The following is a 24061-nucleotide window of genomic DNA, read 5'->3' on the forward strand; positions in this document are numbered from 1 at the left end:
ACATTAAGTATGCATACGAGCGACTGATGACTGACGTCAACGCAATAGTTTTATGTTCTGTATGATTAAAATCAATACGCCATTATATCCACACCATTACTGTTTGATGATGATTCTTCCCGACGACTCACTTACACAGAAGCGGATGCATTGATGGAAAATGTCAAAGGTTAAAATAACTGGTACCCATAAGGTCAGAGGTCACTGCTATACCAGAGTCATCACCCAGAAGTGTTTTTCCCAATTTTACTTTCAAAAGACAACTCTTGTGTCTGTAAAGAAAACAGCAAAGGAGAGTGCAACGTTGGTGTTGGTGTTGATTTTTATTATAGATTTCTTGCTCATTTTTTCCATCTATTATGATCCCCAAAATTCATTTTAAATCTTTCAATGTCCACACCGACAACTTGAATATCCTTTCTGCTATGACCAAATATCATTATTTTAGTTTTACTTGGGTTCAATGATAATCTATTTTTATCAATCTTTTTAGTATAGCCATTTAATGTGTGACTTTTTTCCAATCAGCTCTTGTCCTTTCTCCCGAACAAAAGACGCTAGCATCATCGACAAATAACTTTTGTCACTTTACAGATGACATTAGTACACAACTTGAACAGCTTTGGTCACAGGATTGACCCTTGGGGAATGCCACAGGTAATATTTAAACCTGCAGATGTGTATTGTGCTCGCTTCACATATTACTTCCTGTTAGCTAGATAGCTTTTGACCAGATTCGACGCTGGCCCAACGATTCTGTACCTTTATAATTTCGTAGTTAGGATGTTGTGATTAACTGTATGGAAGGCTTTTGGCAAATACGGCAGCTTCACACATACTGTGATCTCTGGCATTGGTAATTTCCTCGGTAATTTCGATCAGTTCCATGGAGGTTGAAATGTTATAGCTAAATGTCTACATTTATATACGTATACAATATTTTTAGACATAGCTTTACATTGTTTATTTTACTATCCAAGTATTATGAATGGTTATTTTTACTATGGATTTACTATTATTATTCATTCATTCATTCATTTTCTACGGCTATCCTCATGAGGGTCGCGGGGGTGCTGGAGCCTATACCAGCTGTCTTCGGGCGAGAGGCGGGGTACACCCTGGACTGGTTGCCAGCCAATCACAGGGCACATCCAGACAAACAACCATTCACACTCACATTTTAAGTGGTCTCAAAGTGGACCAAGGCCTAACGAATGGTGACATAAAGGGAGTTCAAAAGATAGTAGCTTGTATTTGGTCTTGGCTGAGGAATAAGCACATTGACAAATTGTAGTCATCTCTGGCCATTCATGCTCTTCGCCTCGCCTGTCCATTCCGACATGAATGATCTGGGCATGTGTCTGAGCAGACGCAAGCTTTAAAATTCCTGCTCATTATGAAATGCCAAATAACAACAAACTTGGCTTGTTAATTAGCAGTGTTTTGGCAGGAAGAAAGGTTCATGTCAAACAAAGATACCTTTTGTAAAATGCTGCTATAGTTCAACACGAAAGGGCACAACTAGACCTTGTTTGTTCAGATTTACCCATCAGACCTGGCATTGCAGGAAATGCTCTTTAAACAGGTGCCGTCCTGGTCAACTTCACTCTATATCTGAATGCCATTAAATAATGCCTGTGGAAATTAAGATTTTATGAGGCATTTTAAAATTTGTGTCAAATTATTTCGAATGGAACTATCTGTCGACCGTCCTGGAGTATCCAAATGTCAATCAAAAATACGAATCAAAAAGATACGCAGTATATAGCTAAGTGTGGAGTACCCCAGGTGTCACTCCTAGGTCCAAAATTTTCAACTTGTAAACACAATAAAATAGTATTTTCTGGATTATTTACATGCCCTGTGATTGGCTGCCAACCAGTCCGGGGTGTACCCTGCCTCTCGCCCGAAGACACAGCTGGGACAGGCTCCAGCATGAGGATAAGCGGTATAGAAAATGAATGGATGGACTATTTACAGTGCATTTTCTTATTAAATTCACAAGGAGGTCGGGGTTTAAATGGGCACGTATATTCATACATGCTGTGAGTAACAGGATAGGCACACAACTTAACTCACCGGTCAAATTTATAGCACTACAGACACCCACCCCACTTGTCACAACACTGACTACCACTTACAGCCCCCACCGCTGCACCCTTTGCCTGCCATGGCAAACAGTTGGTTTGGTCATCATCTTTCCTGATCAACCTCAACAGCTGTGCCTCTAAACTTGCAGCCCCCCTCAGTCGGAGAGTGGATTGGAGTGAGCAGGAAAAGAAAAAGCATTTGCGAATAGAACGAAGCAGTGTGACTTCACTTGGAAGCACAGGCACAGACTCAAACCTCAGAGCAAGACAACCGAGAAGTTTGCTGCGCGTCTTAAGAGGGAACGAGTCACCTCGAACGTGTATTCCTCTGCTAAATATTCATTTTTTATTTTACGCAAGACTAAACACTAGGCAACAGGAAGAATGCATAAGCGCACCAAGATAAATATTGCCATTTTTGTGCTGATGGTGGGAATGGCCTGCATGTTCACTGCAGTGGTGACGGACTACTGGGCTGTGCTCAGCCCTCAGGTGAGGAGGGTCAACGCAACCTGTGAAGCGGCACACTTTGGCCTGTGGAGGCTGTGCAAGAAGCACATCTACATCAGCGCTGAGAACTACCAGGAGAAACATGGATGCGGACCCATCAGCCTGCCGGGAGGTACAGCAACTTCTATGTGAATAACGCAGGTTGCAAATATGGCTAATTTCTTAATGTTGACAAGTTCATTTTTCCAACTTTAGTTCCAACTTTGACTTAAATTGGATCGGTTTTTAGCATCTTAGCATCAGGAGGTTGCAAAAGGAAAGAAGGAAGCTGCAATAAACCAGACTAGTCCAAAATAATTTGGATTCAATATAGTAATAAGAGAGAAACTGCATAAAAAGTCAGTGAGTCAAATATCACTAAGACAACTTATGATCGTTCTCAAAATATAAGTGAGTGGCCTCAGTTTATTAAAATGGAAAATAACGACCTTCTGAAGTGATTTAAAGGTGGAAACTGGAGTAGATCATCAACACTTGTACATGTCCATGTGTGTGTGTGTGTGTAGGTTACCGGACTCAACAACTTCCCTGCATTTAGTTCCATCTCTCTTGGATTTTAAACCATTGTTGGACTTTGCAAATGTGCTTTGGTGCCTCAAAGTGACAAATGTCAGAGCTCCCCTTTGGGAAAAACATCTGATCCCCCTGAAAAGGCCTTAGCTGGCAGACTAATGCAGATATTTAGCATTTGCTTCAGTGATGACAGAGCAGGTGAAACCTGGAACAACACTAATTGCTGAACTATCCTCGCATTAACTTTAATAAGACAAACAATGTTGAGGTAAAACTCCCAAGGCAATAAGTCTAAACAAAGTATGTAACCAAGGCTAAAACAAAGCTCGTTAAATACAAATGACTTATGGTACAAGCAATGCTTTGGGGTAGTGAGTATGTGTGAATGCCAGCTATTGTTGTAACTCACTTAGAAACTCCAGTACACTGTACCTGACTGATCTATTACTATATGGAATTATGCAATGTTTTAAAACAAACATCACATTTCAGCTAACATCAGTTGTGCATCGACATAACCAAAAATATGCCTTGTTTCAGACTATTTTGTTGAAATATAATGCTTCATCATCTATTTATTGATTAAATAGAGATTAAAAAAGCACCCTTTGTCAGCATGCGGACAAGGCTGCCCATCCTAATACATGCAAGGGCTTACAGAGCACACCCACAAATGTTACACGTTACAAATGAAGGTCCAAATTAATAACTCTGATTTGAGGCGGTTGCCATGCTGGACTCTGTTGTTTACGAACTGCGTAAACCTGCTTAAGCTCAGTCAGCCTTGTGGATCTTCTCCAAGTTCACTTTCTGTATTTGGAGAGGAACGTTATTGTTTATCGCAGTCACAAGTCTTCAGGGAGGTGTCAAACTGCTGTGATAAAAAGCAGGACAAATGCAGTTAGTAAGGCGGTGACATAAGGTCAATATGAGACGCTCATCTGGAAAATATGTCTTGAGTTACTGTGGAGGTCTGAAGCTATTGTTACCATAGGAAATAATGCAAGTCATTTTAATCACACTGCCACCATCATACAACGGAATTAATACTATTATATGGGCAATTTATAAGCAAGTGTTAAACCATAATACTGTACCTTAACTTTGATAACAAGTTAATCATTAGTTTTACTACTTTGAATGTGACTCTGCTTGCGTAAGGTAGGTTTCTGTGTGTAGCGTTTTTATCCAAACACCTCCTTTGATCCACTTTGATCCGCTTTGTCTAAAGACACATACATTATAGTGAAGGCAAAATGATGCAGCTAAAGAAAAGGGACAAGGAAGGAAGTATGCAAATTTACCTAAATTATAATATAACCATCACCAGAGACATACGTATAACATAAATAAAGACAGTGAAGTCAGCATGCCCCCCAGACAAAAACACATGGTATTTGTATCATGTATTTATATATATATATACTTTTAATGATGGCGTGCAAAGTTCACAGCAGGCAGACATTAGAGATACAAATATAGGCCACGCAAATACTCAGCTGTCTTGGATGGCAGCCGTGCAAGGCGGGGGGTTCGCGCCAAGTCTAACTCTCCTCTTGAGTGACGGCGTCACCTGAAAGACCCCAGACTGAGTTCCAAAGTCTGCAGTCCCACCAAAGCAATGCTGCCTTTACATTTTCACTCAGCCTGCACATCAGCTCAAATTACTCCATACTCAACAGAAGTTGGGGTGCATAATGTAGTTTCAAAGTGAAGCCACTGTTGGTATTTGGAAACCACAGGACATACTATTTTAGGGAGAGGTCCTGGCATGAGAAGGGGGGCATGTGTTGGGCTTTTGTGGCGCAGAGGAGGTGTGGCGGGATTTCCTATTTTGAATGTCTGAGCTGTATTATTACCATGTCATTAAATACGTCTTATGGGATCCAGTATAAGAGCTATATCAGAGTCTCCCTTTACAAAGATACACATGCACAATTTGGACTGACACTATCGAAGTGGTATTTGTTGAAATTTGTGTGATTAAAAAGTAGTTTGCAGTGTATCATACTGAAAGGAATGTGGACCAAGATGCAGATGTAATTACCTCCGCCAAGCATGAAAGAAGCGTGGTGGTTCTGTTTTTACTGGCGTTTATCCATCCATCCATCTATCAATTTTCAATCGCTTATCCTCATGTGGGTCTCTGGGGTATGCTGGAGCCTATCCCAGCTGTTTTCGGGCGAGAGGCAGGGTACACTGTGGACTGGTCACCAGCCAATCACAGGGCACATATAGACAACCATTCACACTCACATTCATACCTATGGACAATTTGGAGTCACCAATTAACCTAGCATGTTTTTGGAATGTGGGAGGAAACCGGAGTACCCGGCCAAAACTCGTCACAGAGATGCCCGAGCGAATTGAACCTGAGTCTCCTAGCTGTGTGGCTCATCCACCGTGTTTGTTTCTGTTCAAAATAACTTTAAAAGTTTTGAATCAATATGAACGGAAATGGGATATGGAAAAACTGATTTCAGGGGTGATCCGAATCACCATCTGGATCCAGAATCTTTTTTAAAGAATTCCCATTCTCCCATTTTTTTCGGTATTATCTTGTTCATGGGCGGCACGGCGGTCTAGTGGTTAGCGCGCAGACCTCACAGCTATGAGACCGGGGTTCGGTTCCGCCCTCGGCCATCTCTGTGTGGTGTTTGCATGTTCTCCCCGTGCATGCGTGGGTTTTCTCCGGGTACTCGGGTTTCCTCCCACATTCCAAAAACATGCTAGGTTAATTGGTGACTCCAAATTGTCCATAGGTATGAATGTGAATGTGAATGGTTGTTTGTCTATATGTGCCCTGTGATTGGCTGGCAACCAGTCCAGGGTGTACCCCGCCTCTCGCCCGAAGACAGCTGGGATAGGCTCCAGCACTCCTGCGACCCTCGTGAGGAAAAAGCAGTAGAAAATGAATGAATGAATGAATTCCTAAAGATTGTGAGATTTTTTTTCGGTATTATCTTGTTCAGGTTTCAGCTGGATCCTGAAAAAACCTCACTGAGTTTCGACTGTTGACCACCTTCGAATTCTAATTGTTCTTTGATTTTGACATTTTCATTCCATAGTATTTAAAATCCCACACACTGCATTAATCTCAAGCAGCTTTACTGGAATTCTGCGCTGATCCAGTTGAATAGTGGCAGCTGGTAGGATCCATTTCTTTATGCGTCAACCATGCATTTTTGGCAGCTATTGAATCAGTGCAGGTAAGAGTGGATTTGAGGACTGTTTCATCATAAAAGTGCTCTGCTCGGAGCTCTACGGTGAACCCAATTTGACATTGCTTGTGTTGGCTTCCAGTGACAACAACCATGCTGCAATGAAACCATGAAGATGAAGCATAGCTCTTGCTGTGGGTACATACAAAAAGACTGTTGTGACATCAAATGTGCTAAAATGCACCCTCAGACAAACACCACACATACACAGCAGCGTGGCCCATTAAGAACAAAAGTGGCTTTAAAGAGCTTGTCAGCACAGCCTAGAGCACACGATGAACAAACAAGCTGCGGTTTTCCCAGAGTTGACAGACAGACAAATTGTAAGCAGCATCTTTGCGCCTACCAACGTATTTTTATTGAGGCTTTAAACAAGATGTCAACCGGAATGGTACAGACTTCCACCAAGGCTCGTCTAGGCCTGGAGCCTATGTCAGCTGATTTATAATGACGAGTGGACTACACTCTGGACTTGCAATGATTCCGCACCAGCTGAAAAAGTCAGCTAGGTGACACACTACACTACTAATGATCCCATTTTACTAAGACTGACAAAATCATTGTGTACTGTTTAACCTGTGTTTGTTAGTCAGGGTTTTTGTATATATAGTGTTATGTTATGTTATGTTATGTTAAAAATCAGATGTGAATTTTGAGTAACTTGCAAACTGCAAAACCAAAGTGACATGAAAAAGATACTTGATCAAGAGTACCAGTCGTTAAATAGCTAAGCACAAATCAGCCTGGCTCCAAACCTCTAATAAATAACGGAGAGGCGCCACTTAGACGCACATCGCAATGCAGATTCAGAGTCAGTGACTGAAGGGCCACTTGGCAATGCCAACATTTTTCATCTTGAAAAAAGTACGTCTCAATGTAGCAAGAGAATATATAGTCTCTGCAATTATGTGACAAGATAAAACAAGAAGAAAGAACGGAGCAGACTGAAGGAAGGATTTGCATTTCCTAACATACTTTATGTGGGTAAACACGTTGTAAAGAAATGCTCCAAGCCATCAATAATTCAAGGTCTGACTGAGAAGTAACGCTATGTCCTCCAAATTGGATGTTGTTGCTAAGTAACCATTTTTTTTTCTTAATTCATATGATACCCAGGCCATGTCATCATTCATAAAAGGTATATGAGATTATCATTCAATTACTTTTTCACCAGGGTTTCGCAAAACCACTTCAAATGACCTTTAAACTTGGGAGGGTTGGGATGACTTGGTCATCTTCTTCTTTCTCTTTGTACTTTGCCCTTCAGGGGTCGCCACAGCAAACCAATCTCCATCCAACCCTGTCTTCTGTATCTGTCTCTCTCACACCAACTACCCTCATGTCCTCCTTCACTACACCCATAAACCTCCTCTTTGGTCTTCCTCTATGCCTCCTACCTGGCAGCTCTAAACGCAGCATCCTTCTAACAATATATTCACTATCTCTCCTCTGGACATGTCACAACCATCTCAGTCTGGCCTCTCTGAATTAATCTCCAAGGCCTTTAACATGTAATGTCCCTTTGAGGTACTCATTCCTGATCCTATCCATCCTGGTCACTCCCAATAAGAACCTCAGCATCCTCATCTCCTGTATTTTCCTCAGTTGCACTGTTTCTAGACCAAACAACATGGCTGATCTCACCAAAGTTTTGTATTCCTTTTGTATTCCTTTCCTGTCATTTCTGCTGAAACTCTTCTATCACACATAACGCTTGACACTTTTCTCCACCCGTTCCATCCTGCCTGCACACGCTTCTTCACCTCCTTTTCACAATCTCCATTGTTCTGAAGTGTTGACCCCAGGTACTTAAAATTATCCACCTTCTGTATTTCTTCTCCGTGTAACCTCGCTCTTCCACTTGGGTCCCTCTCATATCATTCATACTGTACTGTCTGTGACCCACATACACTTAGAAAAGCATTGAATGGCATTGTTTTATGGTTAGCCAATTTACATGTTCACAAAAAACAAATAAAAAAAAATCTGAAGTAAAATAAATACCTCTACCACAAAAAAATCCTGTAAATAGGTAAATACATAATAATAACATTGTAAATGTGACAATTGACTTCAACCAATGTAAATAGTCGGCACACTGTAACTATACAGTATGTATACATACAGTATGCATACATCAAAATTATGTTGAAAAATGCCATGAATCCCCATCTAAAAAGAGGTTCTAAGTAGAGCTTTCTGAACACCCTGTTTCCTATTGCTTTTCTTTCCTTGTTGTGTCACCAGCCATTCTTCCATTTCATTTGAAGTTTTTAAACCAGCATGGGTCCTTTAACTGCAACTGGGAAATAACATGTATATTTCTACATGCAAGCATTTCAAAGAGGTTTCATACTGAGAGTGTATGTATGGGATTAAGAATGCACATGCAAGTAAAGCATCATGGCATATACCGTACCGCGTCACTGACATGCACTCTATTTCATGTGAGATCATGCAACAGCATCATGTCATGGTGGCTTTGCCGATACATGTGTCAAAGTTCTCACTTAAACTCACAGTTATGTTGACCTGCAACATTTTCCATTATCAGACATGCTTCTGCTTTCAGAAATATGTGCGCTCTGAAATAAAAGTGTGAGTCAAGCATTCAGCGTGACATAAGTCGAATGAAATTAAAATGTGTAAGCCTAGTTTGCAAATGGCAATGTAAAGTTTTAAGTGATTTATCAGCTATAACAGCTTCAATGCTTCTGGAAAGACTTCTGGCAAGATGCTGGAGTGTCTGTGGGAATCTCTGTCCATTAGTTAAGTCAGGGGTCACTGATGTTAGACCTGATGGAGACCCCCTCTGTTTCAGTTCATAACAAAAGGTGTCTGACGAGGTAAAAAGGTAAGGTAAAGGTAGAGGTAAAGCATGCAAAATGGACCTTGAATTGGACACCATCCAAAATGTAAAACAATAAGATTTATTCCTGGTTGGTTTTATACATATATGCCCTCAGACATGTGTCCTTTATGGCACATATGCACCCTCCAAGTGTCAAACTGTAAACCTTTTGAGAGTCTAGTGTGTAGTTATGGATAGGCTTACACATTGGCACTGTATGACTGTTTGACAGGTGGAGCACAAGTTATATACGGTACAGTTACATTATGTGGAGCAAAGTTAGACTTGAGAGCTGTGAAGATTTAGGGGTTCAATCACTTCACTCAACAACTGTTTGCATTGCTCGTAACATGCAAAGGACAATAAATACTGGATCTTTCGAAATACTCACTGAAGTGTTAATATGTCTACAGTACATTCTTTCAGTGGCTTGTTGCATTAGTCGGTAATAAATCACAGTGGATCCTTAGAACAATGGGACTATTGGTGGTGGACCCAATTTAGTATTAAGCCATCTGTGTCAATGAAACATTCTAATCACATTTAACTTAACTGTCACACAAGTGTAATGTCTAATCTGCTACTTTAACACTGATAATGATACTTACATGTACGTACAGTGTAGTCTTCTTTTGCCATCCCGAGTTGAGGTCGCTTTTTTTCTGCAAAAATATTAAATAAAAATTTTTTTTTTAAAAACATGCAGAGAATGAATGAATGACACTTGCAGAACTGAGCAGTTGTTGTGTACAAATATAACCCATCTTTTCCACCCGCCGTGCACACCCAGAGATCAAATCACAGGAGCACTAGCCATCCAACAAAATGCCCAATGTCTAGCACGGAGTAAAGATACCAGTGTACGTTGACACAGCTCCACCAGCTGTCATAAGTTACATAAAATCCTCCAATCTGTGTGTGATTTTAGAGGGATTCTGTGAAAATTTTGCTTGAAAGTGTAGAAGCAAAAGGGCATTCCACTGTTAAATGCAAAGCGTGCCACACTATAAAAAGCCAGTTGTTCACGATCCACCATGTGCCAAATGGCAGCTGCCGATTTACAACATACACACTGAGATGCTAAAACCGTCTGTCAGTGTTCATTTCTACTGTTGCATCAACATAAATTCACCACTTCATGACAGAACTAACTTTTATTGCTTCCCCTTTACCTTCAGATGAAAACTGCACTTACTTCGGCCACTTCACTCCAGGACAGGATACTGAGATATTTGAACACAAAACACAGAAAGGTGAGTTTCTTATTCTCTGGTTGCTACTATCAATATGTGAATTGCAACATCATTTGCATTCACGCCCCCACATCCGAAGATGCTGTTGCAGGCGTTCATCAGTAAGCCCCTCCACCTCCCAACTATACCATTCTACAACACTACACATACTTCACGTATATCTCAGCACCCTCTACTCCCTTCAGTGAATATAAAATGCAAGTTTTCTCGAGTGATTGCATCAGTTGTTTTATTCACTCCTGCCTTCGCGCTGTGTGAGTCCACCATCATGATGTATATGGCTGAATGAGCACACTATGTGTACAGTGTGTACTATACAGTACATGTCACCGAGGCATCCATACAGTTGGGGGAATATATACACAACGCAAAGTCTAATAAAAAGCTTGAGGATTGTATCAATGTAGCTATAATGCTATAAGGAGCTTCCCTGGGGGCATTCAAATTTGTTTCATGGTTGAATATCGTCTATTCATCAAAATATTACATCTAAGCATGAAATAGAATAAAATACAAATATGTAGCATTCAAAGCTGCAGATGAAATGAAGAATTCTAAACTGGTCTAAACTGGTGACAGTGAGACACACAGTTAGATGTGATCACCGGAACAACAGGCTTTTATTTCGGGTTTGAATCTCACAACAGGCACAATAATCCACCCCTCACTCAGGTCCCCCAGGAAGCACATTTATAGTACCAAGTCTTATTTATTGTAAAGGTTTTTTTTCTTACTCCTATTTTGTCTACTACAGTTGGTAAAACAAGTTGAAAGTTGACTATAGGGGTGTTATTTTGTGTCTCTAATATTAAAAAACGCATTTTTTAAATATTAAGAAGGTAACGATTAGCATGGACGTTCTACTGGGTTACATGTAAACCAGGGGTGGGCAAACTACGGCCCGGGGGCCACATGCGGCCCACTAAGTGTTTGAATCTGGCCCGCCAGTTGTTTTCAACTATTGAGTATTTCAACTTTTAACATACAAACTGGCAACATGACTTGCAAGTTGGATGTCTTATTTAGTAAAAAAAAAAAAACAAAACAACAAAACTGTAAAATTAAATTACAGTTTGATGTGGTCTGATGTTTAAAGTGCTCCTGAAAAAAGGAACATGAGAACATACAGCTGATAATATAACACTTTTGTAGATAAAATTTGACAAATAATTCAAGGAGAGTGTTTTAAATATACCTACTGGCCCACCCGACAATTTTGTTAACTCAATGCGGTCCACAAGTCAAAATATTTGCCCATCCCTGATGTAAACTAAGCAAACCTTTACATGTAATCCGTCCATTCATTCATTCATTTTCTATATTATGTTAAGAGTCCTGTCGAGATGGTGCCTCCCCCAACTGAGTATAACATGTAATCAATTTCTGAAATGTGTGCATTTCTACACATCAAATATCCTGCAAACATGCACATTAATCTTTATTGTTGATCACGTATTTGCCCATAGTTAAAGCAAAATAACCCCACCTTTTGTTGATTCTTCGAAGCCATGTTTGCTTGTAGTGTTGAGAAAGTTTGGGTTTTAGCTCTGCAACAGCAGCATGGTGAGCATACATTCGCCCTGAAGGTGAAGGCTCGTTCCTTTCCTAAAGGACTGGCTTTCCCGCCGGCATGGTTCATCCATACAGGCCACAGATCAAACACCTTGAAAGTCATCTCACTGTACTGGGAGAGAAAAGAATAACAAGCCAAAGGCTGTTCACGCTGCTCAGACAAACTTGCCTGCAAACATTAACACAGATTCCATCCTGAGCTTCCCTACTGAGTTCCAATAAGCCAACATCATGTGTTAACCGAAACACTGACAAGGATGCAGTCCACAGAACATAAAACCAATTAGGAGAGGATAAAACTATGCCAAGAAAGTATTACTTGGCCTCAAGCAATTAAAAACTAATTGGATGTTGTTCCCAATTATGAAAAAGCTACACTGCGATATTTCAACCACAACATAATATAGTTTGTTAAAGGGTTCAGATACATACATATATATGCAGGACACATACTATGTGTTATATTACTGCATGTGAATTGCTTTCTAATTAGCTGTTATTTGTTAAGCATTTGTTCCTATTGAATGCAGAGCTTGTGAATTGTCCCCAGTAGACTTTAACTGTAAATGTAGATCCCACAATGGACTCATTATTTAATTGTGGTATCCTGTTGGTCATTCAATAGCGACAATATGCAGTAACTAACTCGGCCAAGTAGGGATGGGTGCTAAAACTGTGTATTGTTATAGCACCAGACCAAACAACTAAGGTATTAGTGCCTTGTTGCAGTGCTAAACTGATGCAGCCTCAATCGCCAACAGGTGGTTGAAGGTGATATTGTGGAAGCAACATCTTGGAAGTGATGCAACATCTCCACAATGACACATACAGGTCTTGTTGAGGCAATACCTTTTGGAATAAGTGCTGCAAAAAAACAAAACAAAGAAAAAGCAAAACATTGTTACCATTCTGTATGGTATCAAGTGAAGTGGCCCTTGGGTGTAGAATCACCAGATGTCCCTCTCATTTCTTGTTCCAGAGTACAACATCTCTGCTGCAGCCATTTCCATCTTCAGTTTGGTCTTCATGATCTTGGGATGCCTGTGTTTGATTGGCTCGTACACTGGCAAAGGCAAAGGAAGACAATATCTACTCAAACCTTCAGGAATGTTCTTCGCATTTTCAGGTAAGTTCAGAAGGTTAAATCATTTAATCTCCACCTACAGTTTGACCGATCTTTCTCGTAGGTCTGTGTTCGTTCATCTCACTGGAAGTGATGCGTCAGTCAGTCAAACGCATGATCGAGAGCGAGGACACCATCTGGATGCAGTACTACTACAGCTGGTCCTTTGCCTGTGCCTGCGTCGGTTTCATCCTCCTCTTTCTCACCGGCATCGCCCTTCTCATCCTCTCCATGCCACAAATGCCCAGGAACCCATGGGAGACTTGCATGGATGCCGAGCCAGAGCAAGTAGAGTGAAAAGTGGAAGGATTCAGTATGAGGAGCTGTCCAAAGAGAGGGAGTGTGGCTTGGAAGGACCATGGCCATGATGGGAATTTACCTCTCAACCGTTAAACAACTTGAATGTAGGTCTTTTGTAAATGTTTCTAAATTATTTACAATAAATGAAAAGTACAATCTCATCTATTAAACCTGTTGATGATGGAGATGAGTCCCTCGTTCACAAGGAGACAGGCTGGATTTATATTGCAATTGTAAACGCACTGGGTACAATATTAGGTACACCCGCACAATTTAATATTTAATATTTACATATAGATATATAAACACAAAGTCTGGATTGGAATATACTCTTTGCTGAGGATGCAGCAGTTCTACACAATCATAAACATATTGTTATGGTTTCTACAAATAAGTTGAGTCAATCGCTACTGAGTATTATCTTTGAAAAGTATTTTTTATACAGCCTTTGTATTGGATTATATATCGATAGGCCTACCCCCCATATTATAACATTATGAATGTGGCTGCATCTGGTTTGATGACAATTCTGCCATTTTTAATGTGCATGTGGTCTGCTGCCTTATGTATGATATCTTGTACATATTTTAGTATTCCTCTTTTCATTTTTGTTTTTGCAGGACTACTCAAGTAAACACTGCACAAAAACGATTATACTTCAGAAACCAAGATAAAAATGGGCTCTGAGTTTTAGATTAGTTGAGTTTACTGTAATTATTTAAAAATGACAAATCAAATTGTCTACACCTTAAAATTGGTATTGATACATATGTATTTTTTTAATCTTCATGCTGTTAAGCTGCAGCTGTGTTTAATTGCAATCCGTGGTATATTTCCCCCCCTTTTAGCCCTCCAAAAAACATTGATTTCAGATACAGTGAAGAAAATAAGTATTTGAACACCCTGCTATTTTGCTATTTCTCCCACTTAGAAATCATGGAGGGGTCTGAAATTTTCATCGTAGGTGCATGTCCACTGTGAGAGAGATAAACTAAAAAGAAAAATCCAGAAATCACAATGCATGATTTTTTAACAATTTATTTGTGTGATACAGCTGCAAATAAGTATTTGAACACCTGTGTATCATCTAGAATTCTGACCCTGAAAGACCTGTTAGTCTGCCCATTAGAAGTCCACCTGCACTCCATGTATCATCCTGAATCAGATGCACCTGTTTGAGGTCGTTAGCTGCATAAAGACACCTGTCCACCCCATACAATCAGTAAGACTTTAACTTGTAACATGGCGAAGACCAAAGAGCTGTCCAAAGACACCAGAGACAAAATTGTACACCTCCACAAGGCTGGAAAGGGCTACGGAGCAATTACCAAGCAGCTTGGTGAAAAAAGGTCCACTGTTGGAGCTATCATTAGAAAATGGAAGAAGCTAAACATGACGGTCAATCTCAATCGGAGTGAAGCCCCATGCAAGATATCACCTCGTGGGGTCTCAATGATTCTAAGAAAGGTGAGGAATCAGCCCAGAACTACACGACAGGACTTGGTCAATGACCTGAAAAGAGCTGGGACCACCGTTTCCAAGGTTACTGTAGGTAATACACTAAGACGTCATGATGTGAAATCATGCATGGCACGAAAGGTTCCCCTGCTTAAACCAGCACATGTCAAGGCCCGTCTTAAGTTTGCATATGACCATTTGGATGATACAGAGGAGTCATGGGAGAAAGTTTTATGGTCAGATGAGACCAAAATAGAACTTTTTGGTCATAATTCCAATAAGCGTGTTTGGAGGAAGAAGAATGAAGAGTACAATCCGAAGAACACCATCCCTACTGTGAAGCATGGGGGTGGTAGCATCATGCTTTGGGGGTGTTTTTCTGCACATGGGACAGGACGAGTGCACTGCATTAAAGAGAGGATGACTGGGGCCGTGTATTGTGAGATTTTGGGGAACAACCTCCTTCCCTCTGTCAGAGCATTGAAGATGGGTCGTGGCTGGGTCTTCCAACACGACAACGACCCGAAGCACACAGCCAGGAAAACCAAGGAGTGGCTCCGTAAGAAGCATATCAAGGTTCTAGCATGGCCCAGCCAGTCTCCAGACCTGAACCCAATCGAAAATCTTTGGAGGGAGCTCAAACTCCGTGTTTCTCAGCGACAGACCAGAAACCTGACTGATCTAGAGAAGATCTGTGTGGAGGAGTGGGCCAAGATCCCTCCTGCAGTGTGTGCAAACCTGGTGAAAAACTACAGGAAACGTTTGACCTCTGTAATAGCAAACAAAGGCTACTGTACCAAATATTAACATTCATTTTCTCAGGTGTTCAAATACTTATTTGCAGCTGTATCACACAAATAAATTGTTAAAAAATCATGCATTGTGATTTCTGGATTTTTCTTTTTAGTTTATCTCTCTCACAGTGGACATGCACCTACGATGAAAATTTCAGACCCCTCCATGATTTCTAAGTGGGAGAAATAGCAAAATAGCAGGGTGTTCAAATACTTATTTTCTTCACTGTAAATACCACTATGATACTATATTTTTAAAAACATTGACATACATTCTTTTCATTGGACAGTGACTATGTTAGAAACAGATACAATGATTGGCTGGTTATTTTTATATATATATATATGTACTTACTTTGTCTGGATTGAATTGTTTTATATTGTTCTATGATTAAAGCATGTGATTTGATTTTAGAATGCCCTATATCCTGTGTGTGTAACTTTTTCATGAAAAATAAACGTTTGGGAAAACTTGGTGTTAAAAACAACAATATTAATTACTGTGTGCAGTTCAGAGAAACATACCAAATCTTTTTCTTCAACCTTCAATTCAGTTAGGTCAGAGGTGTCCGAAACATTCAGGAGATGATACTGAAAAAAAAAAAAAATCAATGGAAAAGAGAATTCAAACTAGTTGCAATCAAAACACTTTCAATCAAACAAGTTTCAATAAAAACACTTTAATAGATAAACAAATAGCAAAGAAAATAACTTTTAAAACACAGTCTAAATCCTTTATTACCACCATCAATTGAAATGGATAAGAGTAAAACAGATCTATTCAGTACTTTGTACCCCCAGTGGGCTGTCTGGGGTGGGGTGGGGCGGGGCTAACAGGTGTGTCAGTACAGACTTACTGCAGGGAAGAACACAGGAGAGTAAAAGGATGACAAAAACAAATGGACACACTGATTTCTACTGGCTGGGCCAAATGTTGCTCCCTAGTGTGTCACAACGCTCAAGTTTTGCGTTCTTCAAAAAGGCGACCAAATCTCACATCAATGGGGCCCGTTAAAAGGGGTGGCCAAGCAAAATTCATTTGTTCAACTGATATTTAAAGAGATGGGGACCAGGGAAATGACAAACTAAATAAAAGAAAAATAAATCCCTTTAATAGTCTTTGGCTCAATGTCTTCCGCCTGAAATGTTAATATTGCACAAGTTTAGCCAAGGAGCGTTTACGAGGCTTTTCATCAGACACACTATAGGGAGCAACCTCAGCTTTAGCCCTGCTTGGATAACACACAAACATACATGACCGTTACACTGTTGAATGACATGTTAGCAAAACAGAATAGCTGGTTTATAGTGTCACATCATACACAACGACTACACCAAAATTTTTTGACTGAGTTGAATAAAAGCATGTTTTTTTTTCCCCACCAAAAATTGATACAAAATAAAAACGGGAATGAAAAAAAACAAACCAAAATGAACATGCAATAAAAAGAATATATGTTGATTGTAGTATTATCGTTGTGATGTGGCACAAAAGTTTAACAGCAACGTTAAGTATTGTACAGTGAAAAAAAAAAAAAAGAATTGAGCAACAAAATTTGTCATCAGCCATCATGAACAAAAACATCTAAAAACTACCAACTGGGTTCGCGTCTATTTCAAGACTACATTTTTTTTGTGAATTTGCATAATTCAAAAGGACATACCTCTGAACAGCATCTACAAAAATTGAGGCGGTTACCAAATTTAGGGTCTGTAAATACCTAAAAAAATGCATATTTACAAGTACGTTAATCAGCGCGATACTGTTAACTGACAACAAAAAATATCTGGACCTCTGATCACAATGTCAATGAAACCACAAGTTAGAGGAGATAAGCAGGTCACTTTTCACATTCTAAAGAAGTTTTGACTGCTGTATGAAAATCATGGCACCGTAGGATGTCATCACTAGTTTGGGCTAAGCAGGGCAGTGGAGATAAAAGCAGTACTAACTGCAACTGGAGTGATCCTTAAAACAAACTGGTGGTATCTTATTTTCTTTTATCATATGTAGACTGTTTTCAAGCAGCAGTGAAGTTCATAAAACTGCATGGTTTTCAAAAGGAAAGTGAAAATCAGGCGGGGGTATTACAATATAAAACCAAATTAAAGAAAAATAATAATTTGACAAAAAAAAAAAAAAGATCGACTGCATTTCTAAACTAATTTCAACAGAATGAAAAGCATTGTAAAGTCTGATTAATGCATTAATCTTGTAAGAATGGACCTGTTCCATCACAAGGATTATTCACATTGACAGATTGTCTTATAGGGAAAGCAATCAGGAGCAGCCAATCACCAACAGTGTGTACTACAGTCAGATCTTCATTAAAGCCACAAATGTGTCACTCTTTCTTTGCAAATTCTTAAGGTTTGTCTGTCTCCTCCAAATAAAAACTGTGTTTATCTGGCAGTGTTTCCCCACAATGACTCACAATGCCACACCATCACGCTCTCTTCACTTTCACGAACCATCACAATGCTGTCACCTTCCAAAAAAAACACAACTCTTGTCCTGCTGACAGCACATGCCATATCCTTTTAGAAGAGGTCATAATACAGATTAAAAAGTGACCACAAAAGGAGAAGTTTGTGGGTATTATTACAGAAAATTTAAGTCGTTAATTTTAAAAAAACAAAATAAACCACTATCTATATTGTAGATGAATTAAGAGATCCAAAAGCTTATAATGAAGAGGGAAACTATTCATACATGTACTTAAACAACCCAATTAGGGTTAATGGGCTGTCCAGCGTGTCCAACATGTTTAAAAACATAAGGGTTTACAATAATTTAAGGAATTGTCTGTGGCATACAATTCAGTCTTTATTTTCTTTATATGTACAGATTAGAGGAAACTACTTCTATACACTTCTCCATGTAGATTTTGTGTCAGCTGACCACTTAGCTTTTGGCCATTACCACAACTATAGTCATATGAAAATTCAGACATTGAAAATGATCTTGACAGAAATGTCAACACGTGTGTTTAGTAACCAGCAAAACCAACTTCAATCTGGGAGTAAAAATGCAAGGAAGCTAAGTGGCCAACCAAATATCTTAAATGTTTTAATAAGCTTTTTTTAAGCATTACGTACATATACAAGTGTAGATAATATAAGTATATATGTTCATATATACATAATGACTATGTATATATACCAGTAATGCATTCATTATATATACTTATTTTCTTCACAGATATGTGAAACAGGAGATAACTGTTACAAATAAAAGGTTTAAAATGAAAAAAAAATGCAAAAAACCTACTGATAGAAACTTTGCACTATATTTTTTTGTATTTTTTGAAGGATTTTTCTTTTTTTTCAATGTGTTTTATATTTTGGGGTGTTATATATTATGTGGTAGGGATGACACTCATTTGAAGTAAGAATAGTAGCCATTGCTACCATCTGAACTTCCTATACTGAGCTCCTGCAGGAGCGAGAGTGGGTCGCTGTTCTTTTTGGCCTGCTCTGGGCGAATGGCTCGAGGTTTGGGCGGAGCACGTAGAGCACTGGCATAGGACATAGTGGGTGCTTTGTTTAAATTCGGAGCTGCTTGAATGGGCTCTGGGGCAGCCTGCTGTGGCTGCTGCTTGCTATTATTGGGCATGAGGGGAGGGAACTGTCCGGCGTGCTGAAGGGAGTTGAGTGCATGTGGGTGTGGCTGCTGTGCTGCTGTAGATTCCACCTTCACCTGCTGCTCCTCTATCTGACGCAGAGCCTTGGAAGCTGCCAATCACAGAACAAGAGAACACAAACAGATGAAGAAAACACTTGGGGACACAAGTAAATCCTGTACACCTCTGGCTTGGCCTACCTAAAAGGTCACGATGATGAATGAGGGTCCCCCCTCCATTACATGGAATGTTCTGGAAGTGACTGGGACCACCACCGTTACTGGGCCAGAGCTCATGTGAGGGGTAACTATAGCGAGCATGCGGGTGCTGCTGCTGCATGTGAGGATGAGGAGGTTCCTGGGGCAGCTGGGATGTTGCATTGTGGGCATTGGCAGGGGAGGATTCATCTGGATAGCTGGAGGAAATGCGACGCTGATAGAGGGGCCGACCTGGCCCTCTGGGTTCATACTGTACAGATGATTAAAAGATGGAGAAAGAAGAGCCAGATGTAAAGCCAGCCAAAGAGGAGATTTAATAATTTAGTACAATGTGAATAAACGCAGACTTGACAAATAAAGTATACAACCCCAGCCTACAGATTGACAACTAGTCAACTGACTATGGCATTTAATAGCGGGGGTATGAATTCAACAATACTTATTATTATTATGGTTGTATGTGTGCAGAACAGCACTATAACATACTGACATATACTTAGAATAAAGCAGGAATTCAGTAAAATGAGTGACACCTACCTCATCTACACTGTGCAGAGCAGTGGTTGCAGACGTTCTAGGTGACAATGAGTGGTAGGACCCCTGGTCTTGACCTTGATTCTGCTGAGGCTGAGGCTGCTGCTGCTGCTGCTGCTGCTGCTGCTGGTGCTGGTGAAGCTGCATCAAATGGACCTGCTCCTGCCTGCTGGGTTGCGCCATGATGGGCAGTCCGTATGGAAGGCCATGGCCCTGACTGTTTAACAGGTGGTTCTGTTGAGGTGGGCTCACAGATGCACCTCCACCCTGAGACCACTGGGCCTCCTGCAGAAGATATTTGACCTGGGATGGAGGGGGGCTGGCAGGGTGAGCTGGTGTCTGATGTGGGTAGCAACTGCTACTATAAAGGGGATTTCCAACAGGGTGCTGTGGCAGAGCTGCATTGTTGACAAGGTTGTTGTTAAGATGATCTCGACTGCTTTCGTGGGCGTACGGTCCAGATGGAAACGGACCGGCATGATTTGAAGTGGCAGCTAAAGGAGATGAGGGGTCACCAGAGGCACGGGTCTGTCGATACTGAAGGAGGCGAGATTGGGGAGGTGGTTGAATTTCACTTGCTTCCCTTGCTTCAGGCTGCTCCTGTAAAGGGATCTCTCTCAGGAGGCCTGTGTACCTGGCAAGTCAAAGTGTGTTTCCATGTGACCTCCATATGATTACCAGCAAGAAAAACAGACATGAAAAGGCTAAAAGGAGATCATATCAACATTGATCATGCAGTTCTTTTGAAATTTAACAATACAAAACATTATTAAGTGTCTTTGGTCTAACCTGTTGAAAGGTGGACCAGTGGAAGCAACAGAACCAGCTTCATCCTCCACATTGGCACTGAGACCCCAACTAGTTGCACGTAGCAGCTGATGGGAAAAGCGAGTCATGCCCGGCTGAGCAAGGTGAGGAATTTGCTGGGGCAGAGGGAAGGCGACCCCGCCCTGTAGGAAAGGGCCTGCTGGTTCACTCCACTGACCGAGCCTGGCGGCCTGCTGCTGTTGGTTCAGGACCTCTAGAGCCAAGGGGCCCCGAAGGTCTAAAAACCCAACCATGACATTAGTTCTTTGCAACTTTACAATAAAAATGTAACAACTACTTTGAGTAAATTGGTGACCATAACAAATAGTAGTAGTTCCAATAAAAAAAACTTAACATTCCATAAATTCCACACTAATAATTTCATCTCTGATAGATCCCATGCCCCAATTAATAGCTAGGTTGGTCAGCCAAATTGAATACCACACCGTAAATAAATGCTTTAGCCCTCAAAAAAATAATTCCAGGTAATACCACTAGGTGCAATTACCTTTATGGTGAGCAGTAGACATAATTACGCATACGCATACATGGCAACTGCAAAGCTGTTAAGTGCAAAAAAATCACAGCATTTTTGAGTCACACTAACATACGATCTTATTTCTACATGTTAAAATGTTAAATTTTAATGTCTTAAAAAAACAAGCTCTAAACCCCGCCCGTCGCCTAAAGTCAGTTGGGCTAGGCTGCGGTATAGAAATAAAATCGATCAATCAATATGAGGCAATTTCCCTTCCCCAACAACTCACCAAGACCATCTCCCAGAATTCCATCTTGTCCATCCTCCCCAAAACTGTTGACTCTGTTGTTGTGCCGTGATAGATTTGGGTGATGTCCGCCTGCGTGACCCATTGGAGTCCTGATGGCGTTACCCATTTCTTCTACTCCTGCAGACTCTGGCCCATCCGAAGTGGGGGACTGGATAGCCCTATGAGGGGCAATGTGACCACTAAAGAAGGATGCATTGTGGCCTCCACCTGGGAAGGCAGGGCTGAGCTGTTGATTCTGCTGGACCATCCCTGGATGTTGAGGCTGGCTGACCCGATAAGGTAGCCTTGAGACCGGACACTGTTGAGGGAGCGCTCTTCCGTTGACAGGATGAGGGGGGAACGCTGGGTTGGGTGGTGCCAAGTGGTAGTTGAGGGCTCTCTGGGCGGCTGACGGGTCTTTTCTGTGGAGCAGTGCATTGGGGAAACCAGCGAGCCCATCAGTCTGTGATTCCAGACTTCGACTTTGACCTGTGTCAAAATCCCCCTGTAAAAACAATACACAGAACACAAGTTAAAAATAATGTGGCGTGCTTTCTGTATGCATTCATGTATCAAATACATTCCTGTTTGTCCTTCATTTCTGTGGTTTTTCTCTCTGCGGTCTGAAGACAGCTTGACTCTGACTTGGGACATCCTTCTAATTTGCCTATATAAAAGTGCATAAAACATGTGCAGTTATCTTTCTGTTTGATGCCAAATATTTGCACCCATTCTGTAAATGGGGTTGTTATTTGCAGTAGAAATTAAAATCAAATCATGCCATTTCTGATTGCATCTGATTGTAGATCTATGTCGGGGCTTGGTTGACCCACTCCAAGAGGAGATGGTTGTGCCACTCCACTGCAAGGAATTGGGGAGCCTCGATTCTGGGCCTGCAATAGGTTGAAGTTGTATGCCATAGCTGCCTGGTGGCTCATGATACGTGGGTCAACAGCAAAGCGGTTCTGATAACCTGGCCAAGGCAACTACAAAAAACAAAAATCAGAGAGGTCAGTAAAGATCAATAGATTGTGGTATGAAAGCAACTACCGGATAACAATTATGTACATTTGGTTAGGCTTTCATAGTTAATCACTATGTTTCCTGTGTATATTTAGAAGCAGAAAACTTACAGGCAGCGGCATGGGCATGACCATGTTTCCACCATATACTGCCGGAACGTAAAGGATGCTGGCGCCTGTGTGAGGGTCGATCCTTTGAACAGGACTGGGCGACTTGCCCATGCCAGCTGGGGTGCCACCCACAGGCGGTGTGAATGCCTGGATTGGGTTTCCCATTAGAACAGCTGGACTGGGCTGGACTGAAATGAGAAATAAAAAACTACTTCTTACTTTGGGATTAAATTTTCCAACAGATTTAACTGCATGTCTGATATTTCTCACTTTTTAATATATACGTACATGCATGAAAGTAAGTATTGCAGAGGTTTTTGTGAACATTAATGTTTCTTTGATGCAGTATAAAGTATGATGTAAAATATGTGCAATGATCTGATGGTCCATGCACAGCCTGATTGTTTACAATATGAATGTGAATTCTCAATGTAGAAACACAAGATGTCAGCCTTTTGCTGAATGTTCGTACACTTTTTCCTGGTCTGCTTGTTTGGATAATAGCATTCACACAATATCACAGTAATCACACATTAATTGTAACTGAACCAAGCCTGAGAGTAAAACTGCATACTCATGAATGCTGCTTTCTTGTAGGCGTAAGTGTAGCGTAAATCTGCTGTTAGGATCAGCTGACTGTTTTCACTTCCTATCCATGACTCCTAACTGTCCTGTACTATAGGCTGCATTGCTATGTTGGCCTCAGGTCTGATCTAGTCTATCAAGACTGGATATCAAACTGTGTGTGGAAAAACAGCAGAGGTTTGTTAATGTTTTGGTATTACAGGGTGGGTGGTTAGCATAAAAACATCAATTAAAATGAATTCACTGTAAACATAATGAGTCAAAATGAGCACTCACCATATCCTTCAGATGGAAGGTGCTCTGTATGGTTTGCATGTTTTCCCTGCAAGATTTTGAAAGATCATTTGTTAAAGCTTGGTTGGGTTGTCCTGTGTGGCAAAAATATATATAGATATGTGCTGGAAAAAATGCAGAGGGGGCCTGTTTGACCGACTACATATGTCACTATTATTATAGGAACAGCATTTCATCACTAATACGGCGGTTGGAGACAAAGCAGGCGGCAGAGCAAGATAAATGAATAAACAAAAGATGCCATCCTCGGCTCCTGTAAAACTATCAAATCAAATTTGAGCTGAGGTCGAGTCAGACCATATGACCACACAGCGACGCTTCAAGTATCCAGATTAGGGTTGGGCGATATTTCATTCATCTTGATATTTCATAGACATTCTCCACACTGAACATACTGCTGTGACCGTCCTTCAAA

The 24061-nt window shown here is 40.7% G+C and overlaps 2 protein-coding genes and 1 long non-coding RNA gene across 4 annotated transcripts in view; 1 reads left to right on the plus strand and 2 right to left on the minus strand.

Moving 5' to 3' along the window:
* Positions 1–2218: 2218 nt before the first annotated feature.
* LOC131129349 (voltage-dependent calcium channel gamma-1 subunit-like) lies at positions 2219–14302 on the plus strand. The gene is made up of 4 exons (XM_058072815.2): positions 2219–2712; positions 10364–10438; positions 12990–13136; positions 13198–14302. Exons 1-4 carry the CDS (start codon positions 2475–2477, stop codon positions 13428–13430), a joined length of 693 nt encoding a protein of 230 aa, XP_057928798.1. The 5' UTR covers positions 2219–2474; the 3' UTR covers positions 13431–14302.
* Positions 12934–16264, minus strand: LOC131129354 (uncharacterized). Its single transcript, XR_009129830.2, has 3 exons — positions 16211–16264; positions 13175–13456; positions 12934–13073 (listed from the first exon to the last, which is right to left on the minus strand). It is a non-coding gene; the product is annotated as an uncharacterized LOC131129354 (long non-coding RNA).
* A 1039-nt stretch (positions 16265–17303) lies between these two features.
* helz (helicase with zinc finger) overlaps positions 17304–24061 on the minus strand; it is a 30042-nt gene continuing 23284 nt past the window's right edge. For both annotated transcript variants that reach the window (XM_058072790.2, XM_058072801.2), the window contains exons 25-33: positions 23629–23674; positions 22768–22955; positions 22416–22620; positions 22218–22301; positions 21635–22138; positions 20850–21105; positions 20064–20694; positions 19509–19776; positions 17304–19420 (exon numbers count right to left, since the gene is read on the minus strand). In XM_058072790.2, coding sequence (XP_057928773.2) covers positions 19065–19420; positions 19509–19776; positions 20064–20694; positions 20850–21105; positions 21635–22138; positions 22218–22301; positions 22416–22620; positions 22768–22955; positions 23629–23674 — 2538 coding nt within the window. In that variant the 3' untranslated portion in view covers positions 17304–19064. The remainder of the gene's footprint in view (positions 19421–19508; positions 19777–20063; positions 20695–20849; positions 21106–21634; positions 22139–22217; positions 22302–22415; positions 22621–22767; positions 22956–23628; positions 23675–24061) is intronic.

This window comes from Doryrhamphus excisus, linkage group LG9 (assembly GCF_037039965.1).
Source record: "Doryrhamphus excisus strain RoL-2023G ecotype Guam linkage group LG9, RoL_Dexc_Guam_v1.1, whole genome shotgun sequence".
In the NCBI taxonomy this organism is placed as follows: Eukaryota; Metazoa; Chordata; class Actinopteri; order Syngnathiformes; family Syngnathidae; genus Doryrhamphus; species Doryrhamphus excisus.